Source organism: Dermacentor andersoni, chromosome 9 (assembly GCF_023375885.2).
Source record: "Dermacentor andersoni chromosome 9, qqDerAnde1_hic_scaffold, whole genome shotgun sequence".
In the NCBI taxonomy this organism is placed as follows: domain Eukaryota; kingdom Metazoa; phylum Arthropoda; class Arachnida; order Ixodida; family Ixodidae; genus Dermacentor; species Dermacentor andersoni.
Genome location: NC_092822.1, coordinates 36,969,477 through 36,987,503, shown reverse-complemented (window position 1 = coordinate 36,987,503; position 18,027 = coordinate 36,969,477). Strand labels below are relative to the sequence as shown.

Genomic DNA, 18,027 nt, shown 5'->3' with positions numbered 1-18,027 from the left:
ATACGTCGGGCATAGCAGAACTAAACACACTCTTTTTCGCACTGTGTTACGTTGCCAGAATGCCAAACGTCCCTCTCTTGTAAACTTTACATAACAGATCCTTGCTCTTTGGAAGATCTGTATTTGAGTAAACACTCCGAGGGTTACGCTGATATAAACTACAATAATTACAGCCGTGTGATTGATTCTTGCATGTGCTGCCTTTGAATGTCCTTTAGGGGACGTACGTACAGAGTAATACATGGCATCGCAAAAAAAAGTTGTTCGTCAGACTCAGGCAGGTAGGATAGTTGCATACCGCGCACTAGCCAGACCGAAGGTTTCCGACAATTTGGCATATTGTGCCTTTCGCGTAACTCGTCGCCGGCATGGACAACACGACAGGAGGCGAAGAGTCAAGGAATTCTCTTTATTAGCTTTATTTCGTTTCTCCATTCATATTTCTCTTTCCCTCAATGACAACCCTTCTAGGAGAGAAAAAAAAAATCACGCTTCACGACACGCCACCCTCCGCACAAGTAGATTTGTACAAATCTTCGTGAAAAGTCTTAAATACGGTGCGCCGAACACTTCCAAGACATAGTACTCATATATACATCTGATCTGTACACGACAACTCTACATCAGGGGGGGGAGAGAAAAACAACACGCAGGGCGTGCCACAACTTAGTCTTCTCGCACGCAAGTAGTTGGTTCAATACCTCTTGCATCGTCGAAATTGGTTCTTTTTTACCTGTGACTACACGATGAACAACATTTCGCCCGTGTACTCTCCGTATGCCTCCGAAGTAAAAGCCACTAGGAGCCGCCATCTTGTCCGTTTTGATATGAAACGCTTACGTCACGTAGCCACGCACTTGTATTTGACGAGTGTACTCTCCATGTGGCGCAAGCAGCGTTCTTCTTATGAGGTAAATCAAGCTCGCCCTCAAGGGTCATGAATCATTGCATCTAAATTACGGGAGAAAAGGGAACGGCCTAGTCCTAAATATATATTTCACATGATTGTTTGCATCTTTATTTTCTTCGGGCCTTTCCAAAGTTTCATTCTTTGTTGTTCTGGCCAGGATGTTAATCTGACCGTGACTTATCGTATTCTCAAAGAAATGATACTTATTCGAAGTGTGTTACCACGGTTCGAGACATTTCGTTGCTCATAACAAGGATCGGAACCAATTCACACCAGAAGTAAGTCGTTCACAGCCAAAGTGTCGACACTGAAGTCTACCTTTGTGGCGAGGAGATATAACTCTAAATGCTTCTTGAAAGCGAACAGCAAATGTACAGTGACAATATTGTTCATAAATAACGTAGTGCGCATTCGAAAACAGGGGACTAGGGTGCATGCAGGAAGCGTATGACACTAAACCACGCTCGTACGCTTCGCGGGAAGTGCACGACGTTTTTACACATGCGGGAAGAACGTGGATTTCGGTAGTTTTCGTTGTTGTCGCCGCAAAAAACGAAGCCGCACCGGACGCGCTTGCGAAGTAGATAAAAGCGATACAGTTATGACTCGTGTATGAAGCAACTTCGCGGCTTTTTCTGTCCGACTTGGACAGCCCAGATGCACCCAAACGCCGTCTGCGTCTCATAAACCGTAACGCTCAGACAAGAGTACTCATATACCCGGAGACGCTGGCGACATCTCTCAAACTTTGTGTTTCAGTAGCTTGGTGGAAGCACAGTTATCAGTTGTGTTGTGGTTTGAAATTCTCTGCGTCTAACAGGAAAAAGCAAAACGTGGGCGAACAAAGAAACATTTGGAGTGGACCGAATGTTGTGAAGAGGGTAGCTTTCTGTGTAAGGGCAAATACCTCGGTCTAAACGCCGACTCCAGACAGAGGCGTTTCGTTGTTCAGCTGATTATAATCACTTGAAGTTTCCATGTTCCACTGACAATTTTTTTCTAGTCTGGATTAAAGATAACATGTCTATATCAAGGTAATGTGTCTCAAGATGAGGGTGTGAACTACAACGCTAAATAAATGCAGTCGTGATTAGGTAGAGATGTTGCATTGAAGGTGTAACAAAAGATGCGTCTCATGCTTTAGACACTAAGGTTAGAGGCTTCTTCAGAAGTCTGTGTTGCTGACTGACCAAGCGCACAATATGAGCTTCAGAAGAAACATGCCTTCGAAATACGATATTGTGCCTTTACAATTAGCACGCATACACATCACAGCAGCCGTGCAGAAGTTGTACGAGCAGAAGATTAGTCACACGCTGTATGACACTGCGGAGCAATGACGCAATACTAAAATGCTGGCCTCTTGTACAGAACTCCGTCTAGGGATCAAAACAAACGTTCATCGTCTGGTCACAGATTTCTGTCATTCGAACGGCCCGAAAGCTGCTAGCGAGTTGAAATCCGTCTGTTGACCACATTTCCCCAGAGTGAACAATGCGTCTCACACCTATACCTTCGTGACGTCTACAAGTCCCGAAATCAGTTATACAATAGTAATACCAGGTGAACATCACGTGCCTATGAACCGTTGTGGCGGCTAGAAGGCCAAATTCTTGTTCGCAGACAGTTCCATAGATGCGACCACCACGTGCCCAAACCTGCACCGTCATCATTGTCAGGAGGCCGAAACGGCTGTCCTCAAAAAGTCTTCGTCGAGTGATCACCTTCCCTCTAGCGAACGTCGCGTGGCCCTCTCTACACAGTCGTGACGGCTAGAAGACCGAAGGCCTTGTCCCCGACGACAACCAGGGCCTCCGGTGAAGGCGACACCTCGCGCTTCCTCCGAGACGCTGCGCTGGTTGCGGATTTCTTGGTGCCCGATCCCTCATGGGCCTCCTTGAGGATGGCCATCTTGAGCTTGAGCATCATCTCCTTCTTCTTGCGGTCGCGAGCCTTCTCGAGGTGCCTCTTCCTTTCCTCCTTGGTCCAGTACTTGCCGGTCTTCAGCTCCGAGTGGTTGTCATCGTCAGTGGTCAGCCCGCTTCGCTCCTCGAGGATCTTCTGTTCGCGTTCCTTCAGCAGCTTCGTCCTGGCCGGCCGCCGGGTGATGTACCGCGTCCCGTCCGCCCTCCTCTTCACCTTCCACTGAGACTTGAGGTCTGTTTCCTCACCGCCAGGTTCGCCGGCGGCGGAGACGAATTGCTCCGCCTTCGTCGAAATCGTCGTCGTCGTCGTGGCGACGGAAGACGACTTGGTCGCGTGCACGCGACCGTTGCGTTTCGCCAGGGCTTCGCGGAAGAGGTGCTGTTGCAGCCACATGGTGTGCTGCAGGTTCTGCGGGTTCGTGTACATCGTGGGGTAGAGCGAGGCGTAGTCCGGCACCGACGAGCCGCGCCTGACGCACGCCGGCTCGCTGACCGTCTTGGGCAGACGCCGCGGCGACGTGGCGAAGTCCAGGTGACACCGACAGGACTCGCAGCTGGTCAAGCTCTGCATATCGGAGTCCCGCATCTGCAGTACGAGAAGACAAAGTCAAAGCTTTTTTTTCGTTTTACACAGAGAAACACTTCTGGTGGCAACACGGTTGGTTTCGCTTTTGCCGAAGTTTTGATTAACGAAGTTTTGATTATCAACAAGCCAAGAGTTGTTGGGGTCTCATTATTAACTACAGCGTGACAGCGCGACAAACGGCAAGGCAGAAACGAGCATACATAGCGCTGACTCTCAACTGCGCTTATTTCTCAGGATCACACCAACTCGCCCGGCTCGTATTTTTTATGTAATGGTTTGTTTACGTTGCCTAAATTATTTCTTTGTGTTACGCCGAATACCTGCATGGAGAGGTTGAGGACACGTATCTATTGTCCATTTATGGGCTATGAAACGCCTTGAGACGGCACCTACGACGATCAAGACGAAGAGATTGGAATGGCATTAGCTTCTGTCACTCCATCTCGCTTACAGCATTATGGTGTTAAACAAAGCCTTGTGCGCTGCTGGTGTGTTATACTGCACATTATCAACATAAAAGCTTTCCCGATTTATGTAGTGAACAACACAGAAGCAATCGTGTGTCAGCGTTTACGTCCACACTGTACCTGCGTCGACTTGTCCTCCGTGGGTCCCGTCCCATGTCCCGAGGACCCCGCAGCAGTGCCAGTCCTCGTAATGGCAGGCACGAAGGTATGCGTGGGCGTCGACACCGGGGCCCCCGCTAGTGACAGCAGAGAGCCGGACCTTCCGCCGAGCTCGAGTGTGGGCGGAGAAGCGGACGAGGATCCGCCCGTGTGGTACGCACTCGACCCACTGTCGGCCGCGTCCCACTTCTGGGGCGACGTGGGTAGCGCCGAGGAACCCTGGTGCAGCCACTGCTCGACCGAGACGGCCTTCTTGTCCAGGATGACCCTCTGGAACTCGTTGGCCAGAACGCTCATCTCGAGGTCATTGTCGGGCAGCGGGGTACCGACCTGAGTGGAAGCGAGGGGGTCTTTAACAACGAACGGAGTATTGGCACCAAATTTTTTTCGGGATTAAGTGGTCCACCAATGCCGTCTTGGCGAATTTTTTTGTTTTTCTTGCTCTGAACGAACGGTTAATGCCTTTGCGACGTGTTACTAACTTTTACCGTGTGCAACGCGCGGTGTTTGTTGTTGGCGTGATGCTCAGTGCCCCAGCTGGTGGTTCGTTGAAGAGCGGCACATTTCCAGTATCATATAACCAATGCGCCCCTGATGCGCATACCCAGTGGCACATATTAATTTTGGCGTTGAAAGCGTTCATTGAAAAGCCGAACATGCCATGTGGCACATACCCATCCTGAACGACTCACACATTTAGACTGCACTGTGTTCTTTCGGTTCCCCAAAGACGACAAGCACGTGATGTTATGTTCTGCAGGCGTTTGATTTTGGTCATTCAAGCATTTTCACAGTAGTCGCGGAAACGATAAACGAATTGAAGTAGTATTTCTGCCTCTGCACGGTGAAAGCTTAGTTTAACGTACAGTACGTACTGTTCGACAACCCTTGCATTGATTCTATTCATGCGTAGCGTTGTATCAATTATTGTTTGTCACGTACGCTGACGTGCGCGATTAAAATATGAAGTTCGTTGGCAAACAAGGCGATGGTCCCGCGGATTCATAGCTGTACCTCACGGTATGCAGGGAACGCTTGCAGCGATTATCTACTGCCCTGAACTAGAGGACGCGCTACCAACATTGTATGAATGTTTATTTTTTTTTGTTATTTATGAAATTGGGTTCTTCACAGATGAAAAAAAGAAAAAAAAAACGGCCACCGTAGTTGTTCCAACGGAGTTCGGCGAATTCGTGATGGTTCCCAACGAAGGCGTCCACGGCTTCGTTCTGTTTACGCTGAGAGTGACTCAGACTCTGGCACACGTGTGAAATGTCTTATTGTAGATATGCTGCGCGGCTAGAATGCTTCCAAAGAGCGTGGGTGCCGGAGAGGTACTACCCCTGCTGTGACGATTTCACAGACAGAAATTATTTCGATCCACCCAAACACCAACTTTAGTGGTCGGCGTGCCGTCTGCGAGTCTCAGGAATTGGTTCCTCAGAGCCATAGACAACTTTGGTACAGTGCTTTAAGACCAAGCGCAATATATATGTTCATTTACTTTTGTTTCAATGCGGGAGGAAGTGTGTGTGTCTGGTGCTTGGGTCAACTGCAATGTTTGTTTTCGTTTTGCAGTTCTTTTTTTGGTGCCTTTTGTTTAGAAATGTGCCCAGAGCGTCCCCATGATTTTTACAGTAATTAAGAGTACTTGCAAATTTGTTTCCTTGGTGTAGACAGGAAACAAATATAGTATTGACGACTCTGTCCTACGAGAGAAACTGGTGAACAAATAAAGTCTTAGCGACTCCTTTTCGCGGGAGGAACTGGGTGTTCCATATTTGGCTAGTCTGTGTCCCGATGGAGAACCTTCACTCTAGCTGACTGAATTTTTATTTGTTCTTGTTTTTCTTTATACATTTCTTTGTGTGTGCCTTGTAGCAAAGCTAGTCGGTGGTACCCCAAGTTTGAGGAAGCGTTGAATTTACAGGTCGAATCGTTCATAATGAACTGCCGTACGCTCAGGGCTTAAGCACACACATCCACATCCACAGTAGTAAGCACGTAGACGTCTTAAAGAGAATGACAACTAATTTTATTGCGATAGAATTTATATGGACACTCCAGGCAAATTACCGCCGCTGTCGCACAAGGACGTCGTCCAAAGTCCAAATTCGATAAGATTGCGGTCTCGCGCCGTATCCTATAGGTGCTAGGGAATAGCACACGAAGATAAGCATAGATGGATGGTGGTTTTATGCGGCGGTATCTTCCTGAATGTGCTAGGGAAGAAGGAGGCGAGAGTACGCGCGCTGGAAGTGGCGTGGACGGGTGTAGGGCTTCACGCGTCTCCGTTTCTGTTACGGCCGCGGCTGCGCGCATGTTATCTTGGGGTAATCTACGGTGGGTTCGAAGGCTAGCCGAGCCCAGATAGCTGACGGCTTCGTGTGCGCTGTGTTATCGCGAGCCTAGTTCGCGATTGAGCAAGAGGCAGCACGAAGGGGTAATTCGCTCGCCGCTGCTGCCGCTCTTCATCGCGCCAGCGTTCTGACAGCATGTCCGCGGTTATCAAGAGAGATGTGGCCATGTTTGCTTGTGGGTGCGTGACACCGTGCTTGTTAATTTAGTTAGTAAGCGAATACTAACAGCTGATAAAACTACTAACCTTACTGCGTATGGCTGTCTAATAATTTGTTATCACAATCAGTGCTCCGGCTGCCCAAAACTGCAACTTCTTTATGGTACCCGTTTGTCTCCTTCGTTTTCTTTATTGCAACGATAAGCTTACCGGCCAGGGGTTGCCAATGCTATAGTGGTAAAGCGAAAACGTCGTGGGAGATTTTTCATCAGAATTTGTTTATCTGCTTTCGCGATCGTGTTATGAGGTCGTACACTGAAAACATGATGGAAACAGTGATAGGTTAATGTGGTGGTGATTCTACGGCTGCACTGGTGGGAAGCAGGCAAGCGTGGCCCTGTCTCTAAGAAAGGACTATTTTGTCTACCAAGCCGACGCAGATGCGATGTCATCTTGTGTCTAACATGGAGGCCCCGGAACTCGACTTGCTCACTCGCAAATTCCCAGACTTACAAACTGCCTCACATGCGCCGCCATGCATTGAGGGATGCTAAGGCTTGCCGCAGTTCGGCGCTTACACTCGTCGGCCCGAAGGGAGCGCCACTTGTTATCATGAGCTTTTTTTTTGATATCGTAATGCGCATAAAGTAGAGCGCAAATGCATACTTAAACTGGAGGCTGCAACTTTAAAGGATACGTATGATGCGCTTAACACTAGACTAATTTACGTGCAGTAATCTGCGCTAGCGTGGTACATTTACAGCTCTTGTACCGTGGTTTCACCGCAAGGTGGCACTACATACCGTTTCTAGTGACTTTATGTGTCGATTTAAAATCATTACTCCTTCTGAGGCCGCGAAGAGCACGCTCGATTCTGTAACTACAAGTCATGACCTTTTCATTTCCCTAAAACATCTCAAGACACAATACCGGTAGATGTTGATCCCGTTCACCATTTCCCATCACTGCTAGTCGAGAAAGGTTTTTCACCTTTAAGTTACCCGACAGACCGCTCCAATTGCTGTAGAAAATTTAAATGTCCTAACTTTGGTAACAAATATGTCTGTACCATTGAACAACAGTGCATATTTCGTGGTACACTGGCCCAGAAATACAATATTGAGAAGCAATGTGAAGATGCGATGAGCGATGCCATTGTGTGATTAGGCTCTGCCGTCTATATTAAAAATTTCCATCCAGGTTGCCGCGTACCTGTGTTTCGGTTTCCGACAGCTCTTCTTGGAAGCTGGTCTGCTGTAGAGCATCAGCCTTGTTTGGTGTGGCAGTTACATCCTTGTCGTTTCCCTCTTCATCCTCATCTTCTTCCTGTAGTTTTAAAGGTGTACAAAAAGTGTTGTATTTGAGCTGATTCTAAATTATATAAAAAAAATTGAAGAGTCTGGACATTTTTATTTCCTCTATGCCTTCGGTGACTCGTTATATACACTGACCAGAGCAATCTCTATTGTAGCTGTGTATTGCATAATGACTCCTTAGGCTGAGGTCGCTACCTTCCAGGTAATTTCATTTGGCACAATAAAAAGAAAGCTATGCTTACCGGCTGGTACTAGTTATTTCGATAAAACTTTTCTTTCAGCTAACAGTAGAAACACAATAATTGGATCAGTATACCGTTCCCCATCATCTTGCTCTGCAAACTTTTGTTCTCAACTAGATGCTATCTTGAACATCATTACAAACGAAAACAAGAATGTTGTCATCCTCGGTGACATAAACATAGATATGACTAACCCCAATGATAGTCACTGTTCTAATTATACCAACTGCTATGCGGGATATGGCCTAGATTCATTAATAACCGTACCCACAAGATGCCCTCCGTCCGGATCTCACTCTTTAATAGATCATGTATTATCAAACTTACACCTAGAGCACTGTGCTGGCGTAGTCACTGTTCCCATAACAGACCACTATCCCATATTCGTTCTATTAAAGTCTATTAACACACCGTACCAACGAAACATAAAAACGGCAAACTTTCACACCACTAAGTTCATTAGTCAAATTGCTGAAATCGACTGGAACCCGATTCTTTCTATAACAGACCCAATCCTGGCATTCGAACAATTTAACAACACAGTTAAAAGCGTGTACTCGCAATGTACTAGCCTAACACAAAATACTCACTGGTTCTCCGCCCCTAGAAACCCATGGATAACAGGATCCCTCTTAAAAAGTATTAAAAAACGTGATAACCTCCATAAAAAATTAAAACGCCAACCTTTTAATGTAACTTTAAAGTCGCGGTACATAACTTATTCTAACACACTTACCAGACTCTTGAAAGAAGCCAAGCGTTCCTACTTTGAGAAAACGATTGTTAAACACACAAATAACACCCGCAAAACCTGGGATACCATTAGGTCCTTTCTTCATCTGTCTTCACCAAACCACGCACTGAACCAACTTAATACAGGAACAAGGGTAGTAACGGAAGCCACTGATATCGCAAATGAATTCAATACTTTTTTCTGTCCTACACATGATCATTCACTAGACAGTATACCACAGCCAGTGCTCAGGCAAACCCCTTATTCATTTTACTTGTTCCCTACATCACCCAAAGAAGTATCCGATTCAATCGCTAGTTTACGAACTACAGGTCCTGGCCTTGATAATTTACAACCTTCTAAAATCAAATTAGTATCATCTCATATCGCCGATGTACTCGCGCACATTGTTAACTGCATGTTCATAACAGGCGTTTTCCCCGATGAATTAAAACACGGTAAAATAACTCCTATATTAAAAAAAGGTAACAAAGAATTAATTTCAAACTACCGTCCTATCTGCATGCTATCTTTTTTTAGCAAAGTCATTGAGAAACTACTTGTAACCCGCTTAACAAACTACTTTCACAAATTTAATCTTCTCTCGCCTGAACAACACGGGTTTCGTAAAGGTTATTCGACTGAAACAGCTATAACATCATTCACTGACAAAATAAAACATGCCCTTGACAACTCCCATATTGTTGGTTCAGTTTTCATTGACTTCAGTAAAGCATTTGACACCATCTGTCATAACATCCTTTCTTACAAGTTAGAAGCTCTGGGCATTCGTGGCCCAGCTCTTACGCTCATCCGCAGTTATTTGACTAACAGAACTCAAGTTGTAAATTTCGGAGGTTCACTTTCACGTACTAAACCAGTCACTAAGGGTGTCCCACAAGGCTCACTTTTAGGCCCTTTACTCTTCCTAGTGTACATTAATGATCTTCCTCACTGTTTAACCAGTACTTCATCTATTCTATATGCTGACGACACGACTATATTTACTAATAGCAAATGCATAAATACTGTAATAAAACGACTAAATTCTGACCTAAGCAACTTATCTGCGTGGTGCACAAGTAACAAACTTCAGATCAACCCTTCGAAAACTCAGTTTATGCTTTTTCATACACATAAACGCGTCATCGCTCCCGCGCCACCGCTCGTCTTACAAACTCATGTTCTCTCACCTGCACATGAAGTTGTCTTCCTTGGCGTCAAACTTGACCCCCAACTTAAATTTAACTTGCATGCTGACATGGTTTCAAAAAAAATTGCCTTTGGAATAAGAGTACTAATCCTAACGCGCTCGTATTTTCCACAAAACGTCAGAACTTCACTTTATCACGCATTTATTCACTGTCACTTACAATACTGCATCTCAGTTTGGGGAAACACATATTGCTCGCACATAATACATCTACAACATTTACAAAATCAAGCCTTGAGGATCATTAATTTCTCTAGTTACATGTCACATGCTGTACCAATTTTCAGTTCCCTAAAAATACTACCATTACGTTACATGCTCCAGCTCAAATTGGTTTTACTAATATACCGCACACTAAATCATGAAATAATTTTAGATGCATTTAATAACTCTGCTCTCACCAACACTAACAATACGAGATTTTCCTCTAACAACAATTTTTTACTTCCTCGAATAAACACTAATTATGGAATGTTTACTTCCCTTTTTACGGCCATCAAATACTGGAACAACCTACCACCCCATATTAAAGCCTGCCGCACAACATTAACATTCAGGAGAGAGACGAAGAAATATTTACTAACGACACTACTGGCTACTGATTCATTACTATAAGTATATATTGTGTACAAATCTATTTCCCAGTTTTCAATGGTTCTGTACTTACCTATTGTATCGACAGCCTTTATTTATTGGTTATTCTATATGTTCCTTTGTCTTCTTTTTTCTCCTTTCTTAGGCATTTCAAATTTTTTATCGCATAGTCTATATAACATTTGTACTTTGCGTATTGTAAGCATATATTTATTTCTAATTATCTGTTACATTAACCCCGTGTTCTTTGACATGTTTCATTCCTATGTTCCATAACGTGTCAAATACTACATATTTATTTTTTCATACGCTGTATCGTTTTCATTTGCTTGTGTTGAACTTCAATTATTGTAAGCAACCTTTTGTATTTGTTTATTTTTTCATTAACTTCGCGTTTTCTAATGTCTGTCGCTGCTATGTTGCCAAAATGTATTAATTCATGCAATGTTAAATTACTAATAGGAGGTCCCCCTGACAGTTCTTGTAACTCCGGGACCTCCTTCTGTACTAATGATGAATCACGAAATAAAAAAAAAAAAGGCCCCGAAAAAAAGTAACTTATGTGAAAGCGAAAGAGAGTCAAGAAAATGTGATTGCTGGCTTAATATGTAGGAATTTATTAATTACGGACTGTACCATGCAACAGCGCAACTAAGAATTTGCGAAGTTGCACTCTGAAGGAAATTTGTGGTAAAATAAGGCGGAAAAGACAAGTATGCAATAATGTTTGAAGACATGGTTGAATGGTACACATCTGCAGGAAAATGTATCTGTGCCATGCTGCATGAAAACTAAAAGTTAACATTAACATAATGATGTGTGCTTTTACACAGGGTGTCCCGAAACATTACAATTGGTCACTCACTGTTAATAATCGCCATGTTACAAGTGTTGAAAACAAGCCTTCTAGAAGTTGTAAGTCCAGATACAGTGACGTTCAAGAAAAATAGAGGTGGGCGAATATCTAATTTTCGGAATACGAATCGAATACGAACAGTAAGTACCGAATATCGAATCGAATATCGAATAGTCGAACGCAGAAGCAAATGTTTATAGGAGGAACATTTATTTCGTTATAATTGAGTGCCACACTTGTACAGACTACTGAAAAGAAAGAGAAAGCCAACTATCAGACCAATAACAACAATATCACAACAATAAGTATCATTTATAAGCAGAAGGTTACTGATCTTCAATAAAAGGACTCCGCGAATAGAGTCCCGTTGCAAACAAGCTTTTCTCTAAAGAATGGCTACTGTATGACTAGATTTCCAAAAACACTAAATACATGGTTGTTTAAAACAGATCAGAAGTTGTGGAAAAAGGTGGTGAAGGACTTCCGAGCTGTAGACACGCGTAAAGTGACCCGTTCTAACGGGAAAAGGATAAGTGATTGTAGCATAGAAGATGAAACTGCTATACACCTAGACTATAAGAACCACTAAATTACAGAGTAAACAAGTAAAACTCAAGGGTCATCATGCAGACTCGCGCCACGAAACCGAAAACAAAGCTTGCATTATTCATTTGTTTCTGCATCGTTCGGAAAACTTTTGTCGTTGTTTCAATTTTGATAATTTGCGATACTTTGATTAGCAGACGGAGCACAGAAACCCGACTTGAGCAGTCGGCTGTTGCGAAATATTTGGTTAGTTTCGGTATACGAAGATACCAAACAATTGATTTCTGAATACGCATACGAATAGTTGGTGTGCAATATTTGATTCGCATTCGAAACTTTGAATATTCGCCCACCCCAAGAGAAATCACAAGAAGTGCTCCCAGGCGTGCTACTTATGATGCTTGGGTGGCGAACAATAGTAGTCAAAAAAGAAAATTGAAAAGGGCGATCTGAAGGCCTTTGCAAATAATTGAAAAATTTTCGGTGCACTACAGGAGTTAAAGCGAACGAAGAAACAGAACACAACAAATTCAGCACAGAAAGTACAAAATAACAAAATGTGCATAAAATAAGTTCACAAACCAGAACAGAACTGTAACGGCGTCGAGGAAGGGAAGTGTTGGAGTGGTCTTCGCTACACGACTCTTCCTGCGTTAATGAACCACAACAGAATGTGTGAAACATAAAACTCTGTAACTAAGACAGGAAGTAACGAAAGAAGCAGAATAAAACGATATCAGGGACAGCATGGACTTTATTTGGCAACAACAGAAAACCGTAGACACTTGCGACTTCTTTGTGGCTCATAACTATCAGCCACAACGGGGGAAATGTGATACTCACAGAAACATGTGTCCTTGCTACGAGAAGCGTAAAGTCCGGCCTCTGCTCTGAGAACAACGCTATAGCTTGATCCCGACCTAGCACGTCCGTTCCATTGACCTGTAAAGGTTTGCATAAAAAGTTATAGTCGCTCCACACACACACAAAATATTTCGTAGTTAATGTTCTTTCTTGCCTAACACCAATGTTACTTAGCAAACAACGTGAAATGATTTTGCAGTATGTCTGCTAACGCTAGGGCGTGAACGAAGGGCTTGATGTGAGTGTGCATTTCAAAAAAGCAAAGGCGCTAAAGTGACATATAGCAAATCAGTATGTCTTTCTCAAAACACTACTTTATTAACGCACACCGGAAACCATTTTATAAAGGTGACTGGTAAGGGACGCTCCACATAAGTAAAAACTCTGCAACGGGCACTCCAACGTAACCTTCATGCTATGGGAACATTGACCGCTACACTGGCACCCCCTTCCGAAACCAGGCTCAGCCTGCAACCCTCTCCCCCCCGCCTGCCCCTGCCTTCCGGGTTGCTGACTCAGAACACGTAAACCCGAGATCAACAGCACCTGGACGCTTACATCAAATCGACAATTATGCGAGCTACCAGGAAGATCTCTCACAGAGGGGCTTGAACATTACTAAAGCAGCGACTATTCAATAGCGCCCTCTTTATATCTGGCTTTCTGGTTCTCTCAAACAACTAGCTTATTTTATTCTGGCCGTTGGCTTTGCTATTTAGGCCCCATCGATGGAATGCAATTTGTGGAATTTTTTGAGTGACAGACACGGCCAATCAACTCGTGAGCACTAAATAGAAAAGGAGTAAGTGGTCTATATCTTGCTCACCTGGAGTATTTGGTCGCCTTCCTGTAGTCTTCCGTCTTTCGCGGCAACGCTTCTTGGATCAATCTTTAAAAAAGAACAAGTAACATACACAGATGAGATCATAGGAATGAAGTAACTCTTTTCTTTTTCTCTCAATCAATATTGCCTCCGGTCCGGAACTTGCTCTTGATCCTTGCTTCCAGTGTACTCTTCTGGAAAAAGGTTGCTTTTTCTGAGGAACCAATCAATCGCAAGAGCTTGGCAAACTGAGAGACCGGTAAATGCTATTGCCTGTTAAGTAGCACGTGGCTGCACGGTGCAGGCCGCTCACGTTTACTCCCCCGCCCCTGGGTAAAATGCCCAGTCCGCCTGCTTTTACCGGCATACCGGACAACTAAAGCTATCTAATTAAGCCACAGAATCTAGAGAGAAACTTAATTGTTATACTTGGTTGAAATGTAGATAGGCCAGCTGAAACGAAAGTAGACGAAAAGATAACTTGCCCGCAGGTGGGAGCCAAACCCACATCGTCCTCATTGTGTATGCGGTGTTCTGCCTATGGGTCGAGTCTAAAACGTGGCGCCTATGACGCGTTTCTGCTCTCGAATTGCTTCCGGCGTGTACATTAAACAAAACCATAGCCTTCGAATTGGGTTTCTGTTATCCACAGAGAGCTGTTGCTGGGGCGCGCATAGGGCCACCACCTATTAGGCTACCACGGCGGCCACCACCACATCCACTTTCTTGTATGCTTGGGTACGTGTGCAAGATTAGCCATTGGAGTGTTAGGCCAGCGCCACTCACCTCCAAGGTGGCGGTTGTGCGACACACTTTCATCAAAACGGCAATAGGTGGTGTACGAAACACGACGTCTATGACGGGCTTCCGGCTCCCGAATCCGCCTCCACCACATTAGCCTTTAGGATCCGCATTTTAATTCCACAGTATGCCACGTTTTGAATTGTGGATTCGGAAATCATCTATTAGGGCGAGTCGGTAGGTTAACATCGTCGAAACCAAACTTCGCGGAACTGTCTACTGTCCTTCGGTCGTTTCGCGCTGTGTTTTCTACAAGGAAGATGACATTCTTAATCGCAATTGTCACGTGGCAGATAGCTGGGAAGCAGGTAGTTGGCCACTAAGCCCTCTTATTCATGGCATCGAGGCTGGCAAACTTGTGGCCCTCGCTTACTGCGCTATTCATACACTTTTCCCCTGAAGGTGTGCGATATATACATAAAAATGGCATCAGTTTAATTTGGCTACACATTCCGGGATCCCATACTCACCTCGCCCACGTAAATTTCCGTCTCTTGTTCGTCAGGGTCGCCGTAACAGAGGGTGAGGCCGAGCTTCTCGTTTCCATTCCTTATTAACGTAACCTCCTGAAACAAAGCAGTAAGAACAACCGCAGCATTAGAACCCAGCAACCATGCGTCTAAGCTGTGCTGCTTTATTCGTCAAACTGGTTAAGTACGATAGACAGTGCTTTTCATTCGCTACCTTTCCTTAGCCCTAACCTCATTCGTATGGTTTCACTAAGCACCCGAGGTGGCGAGGAAGTAAACATTACGGCAGAAGATCAACTGAAGTTGTCTAAGTATGCATAAGCATTGTGCCACTTGCTCATCTACACGCAGCCCATTGTCATCAATGAAATCAAACTAGATTCGACAAGTTTAAACCCTTGTCAACCCTTATCAATGGTTATCAACGTTATCGGATTCGATCCGACCCTTAACCCTTCTCAGGCGTTATGAACTGTATCGCAATCAATCCAATTTTCATCAACCCTTATCTGTTCTTATCACCCTTATCAGACGTGATCCGACCCTTATCAACACTTCTCCGTCCTTGTCAACTTTATCAGAATTGCTCTGACCGTTATAAGTTCTTATCGCCTTATCACTTCGCGTCAAACCATTAACAACCATGATAAGACTCTTATGACCCCTCATCTCTCCTTATCATCTCATTAACTGCTTATCTGTGTCGCGCGACGCACATAACTTCTCAGCGATCGGTGGCATTTAGATCGGTGGAGGAACGCCCCAACGGAAGGCGCATCCCGCGACCACCTAAAGGCAGCGGATATTTGGTGTGTTTCTCATTAAAGTTTCACAAAGTTCGAATTTTCCTAACGCTTCAAGTAGGCTCTACATGTGCTCCTGGAGATTGCTTTTATTTCACCATAGCCAAATCTTCCAAGAAAGCCTCAATAAAAACTATTCTCCTTAGGCATTTGCTTTGTAACGTCAGTACAGCACACGTTCATATGGTTCAGGTATATTCGCCTTCTGTAAGCGTTGATATTTTGCCCCGTGAGTAAGACACTAGAACCTCTGGGTGGGGTTTGTAAGTTCGACACTCTCCACCGCCAACGGTTTTAACGCGACAGCGTTGAGTAGCTAGTGTCGCAGAAAAGCCGGTGTCGGCGGCGTTGGCCGTGAGCGAAAAATCCCGGGAGGCAATTCATAAATAAAAACAACTTGCAAGATGGGCTGGATGTGAATCGAACCAGGGTCTCCGGAGCGTGAGACGGAGACCCTACCACTCAGTTATGAGTTCTATGGATCGAAGCGCGACAAAAGCGCCTCTAGTGAATACGGTGTTGCCTTGGAAACGGGCCGTAGAAAGTTATACTGCGGTGTGTATCGTTAATTATGAGCATGTAAATTACAGAAGTCGCAGTTAAACGAGTAGCGAAGTACGTTTCCGCTACATTTCTTCTGCGCTTTGCGCACACGCAGAGCCATCTTGCGGCTAACACAGAAGATCCCTCCTCTCAATGTACGGCGCTGCCCTGACAGGTGGCGCGCCAGTGGGCGGCGCGAGTGGGCGGCGCGAACGGGGTGCGATAGGGCTATCGAGTGCCACTCGTGAAGGCGAAGCTTAAGCGTCCTCCAAATTTTCTTCTTTCGAAATTGTTTTTCAAAGCGAAAGCTTTACTGGCCACGAACTTGCGATTTCGCCGTGGCGGTGCTCTGAGGAGGCACATGACGTCACAACGCGCGCCTCGCCGCGGATATTTCTCTCTCTCCCTCTCTAGTCACTACCGCGCATGCGCCACAAGTAGAACCGAGCCACAGCTGCTCCGCCGCTGCGCAGCGTCGCGCCTTTCGGCCCCGCCGTTTGGTATGACGTCACACCGCGTTCCTCGTCGTTGGGCTCGCCTACGCTCGCTTCGTCAGCTGCGTCGCATGCCTGATAACATGTCGGAGGATTGAAAAGGAGAGCTCGCGTGCGCCGTAACCATAGTTGAGGCGGCAGTGTGAACAGCGACAATTCTGATAAGCAGGAGGAGGCCTGGAATCGACATCGGAACAAGATGAAGAGAAAACGAATCGCCCAGGAAACCGACAAACAGCGCGCCGAACAACTGGCTAAACGCCCCAACATAGCTAGACAACCAGACTAACCTGGTCTTGCAATCAAGATTAACCAAGGCCTTAGCTTTCACTACGTATATCCTGGCATAGCCGAGCTAAGCCACTGCCAATTTTTTACATTGATTTCTTTACAGCGATTTGTCTTTCATGACAGACGGACAAGTTTCCTTGTTGGGTAAGCATGTTGGGCAAACGCATATAATATTGTGAGCTCTTGTCACGAAAAAAATAGAGAACAAAAATATGCAGATCCCACGCACTGTGAGAATCGATGTAAGCGAAACTTTGTGCGCTGTCTGTGTTCATTGACATTACTTGGCGGTGATATATGATGGCATACGACAGTCGTGACGTGATGTGAAATGTTACCTTACCTGTTCCGATTGTGTTTGTTGTTCTAGCTCAGTTCCACGCTTTATGCGAGCCTTCGTCTCCTCGGCACTAAGTGCAGGCTTCGGCGCCATTCTCGGTTGTAGCGTTGTAGCTCACAAAACTGTCTCCTCTCTCTCTCTCTCTTTATCTATTTCCTCTCTAACATTCTCTCCACCTACTCTCTACTGTCGTTCTGGTGGCGGGTGGGCACGGAGACAAGCGCGGAAGCTCCTGCACTGAATTTCTGAGGGGTCACGCCTAGTCACGGCGTCCAGAGGGTATTGTGCACATGCGACGCGGCGTAAATGTTTACACGAGCTTCTCGGGTCGTCTTTCCTTTGTGCCACACTCCTGCCATGTACTAACGCGATAGCGTTAAGGGCCCAGTGTCGCAGGAAATCCGGTGTCAATGCCGCAGGCGTCGCTTGGTGAATAATCGCTCTGAACCGCGACCGCGCGCAGGCCTACCACGTGGCGCATACCTTGTCTTGCATTCTTTACAATGTTATTCCTCGGAATTTTGAAAATGACA

General features: G+C 45.3%; 1 protein-coding gene across 2 annotated transcripts in view; it reads right to left on the bottom strand.

Moving 5' to 3' along the window:
• Nucleotides 1-395: 395 nt before the first annotated feature.
• Nucleotides 396-18,027, bottom strand: part of Slip1 (SLo interacting protein 1) — a 189,030-nt gene continuing 171,398 nt past the window's right edge. The window contains exons 4-10 of one of the 2 annotated variants that reach the window (XM_055068801.2): nt 15,024-15,119; nt 13,756-13,818; nt 12,909-13,007; nt 12,648-12,713; nt 7,778-7,891; nt 4,009-4,377; nt 396-3,421 (exon numbers count right to left, since the gene is read on the bottom strand). In XM_055068801.2, coding sequence (XP_054924776.2) covers nt 2,666-3,421; nt 4,009-4,377; nt 7,778-7,891; nt 12,648-12,713; nt 12,909-13,007; nt 13,756-13,818; nt 15,024-15,119 — 1,563 coding nt within the window. In that variant the 3' untranslated portion in view covers nt 396-2,665. The remainder of the gene's footprint in view (nt 3,422-4,008; nt 4,378-7,777; nt 7,892-12,647; nt 12,714-12,908; nt 13,008-13,755; nt 13,819-15,023; nt 15,120-18,027) is intronic. The other variant, XM_072284491.1, reaches the window with a different exon arrangement.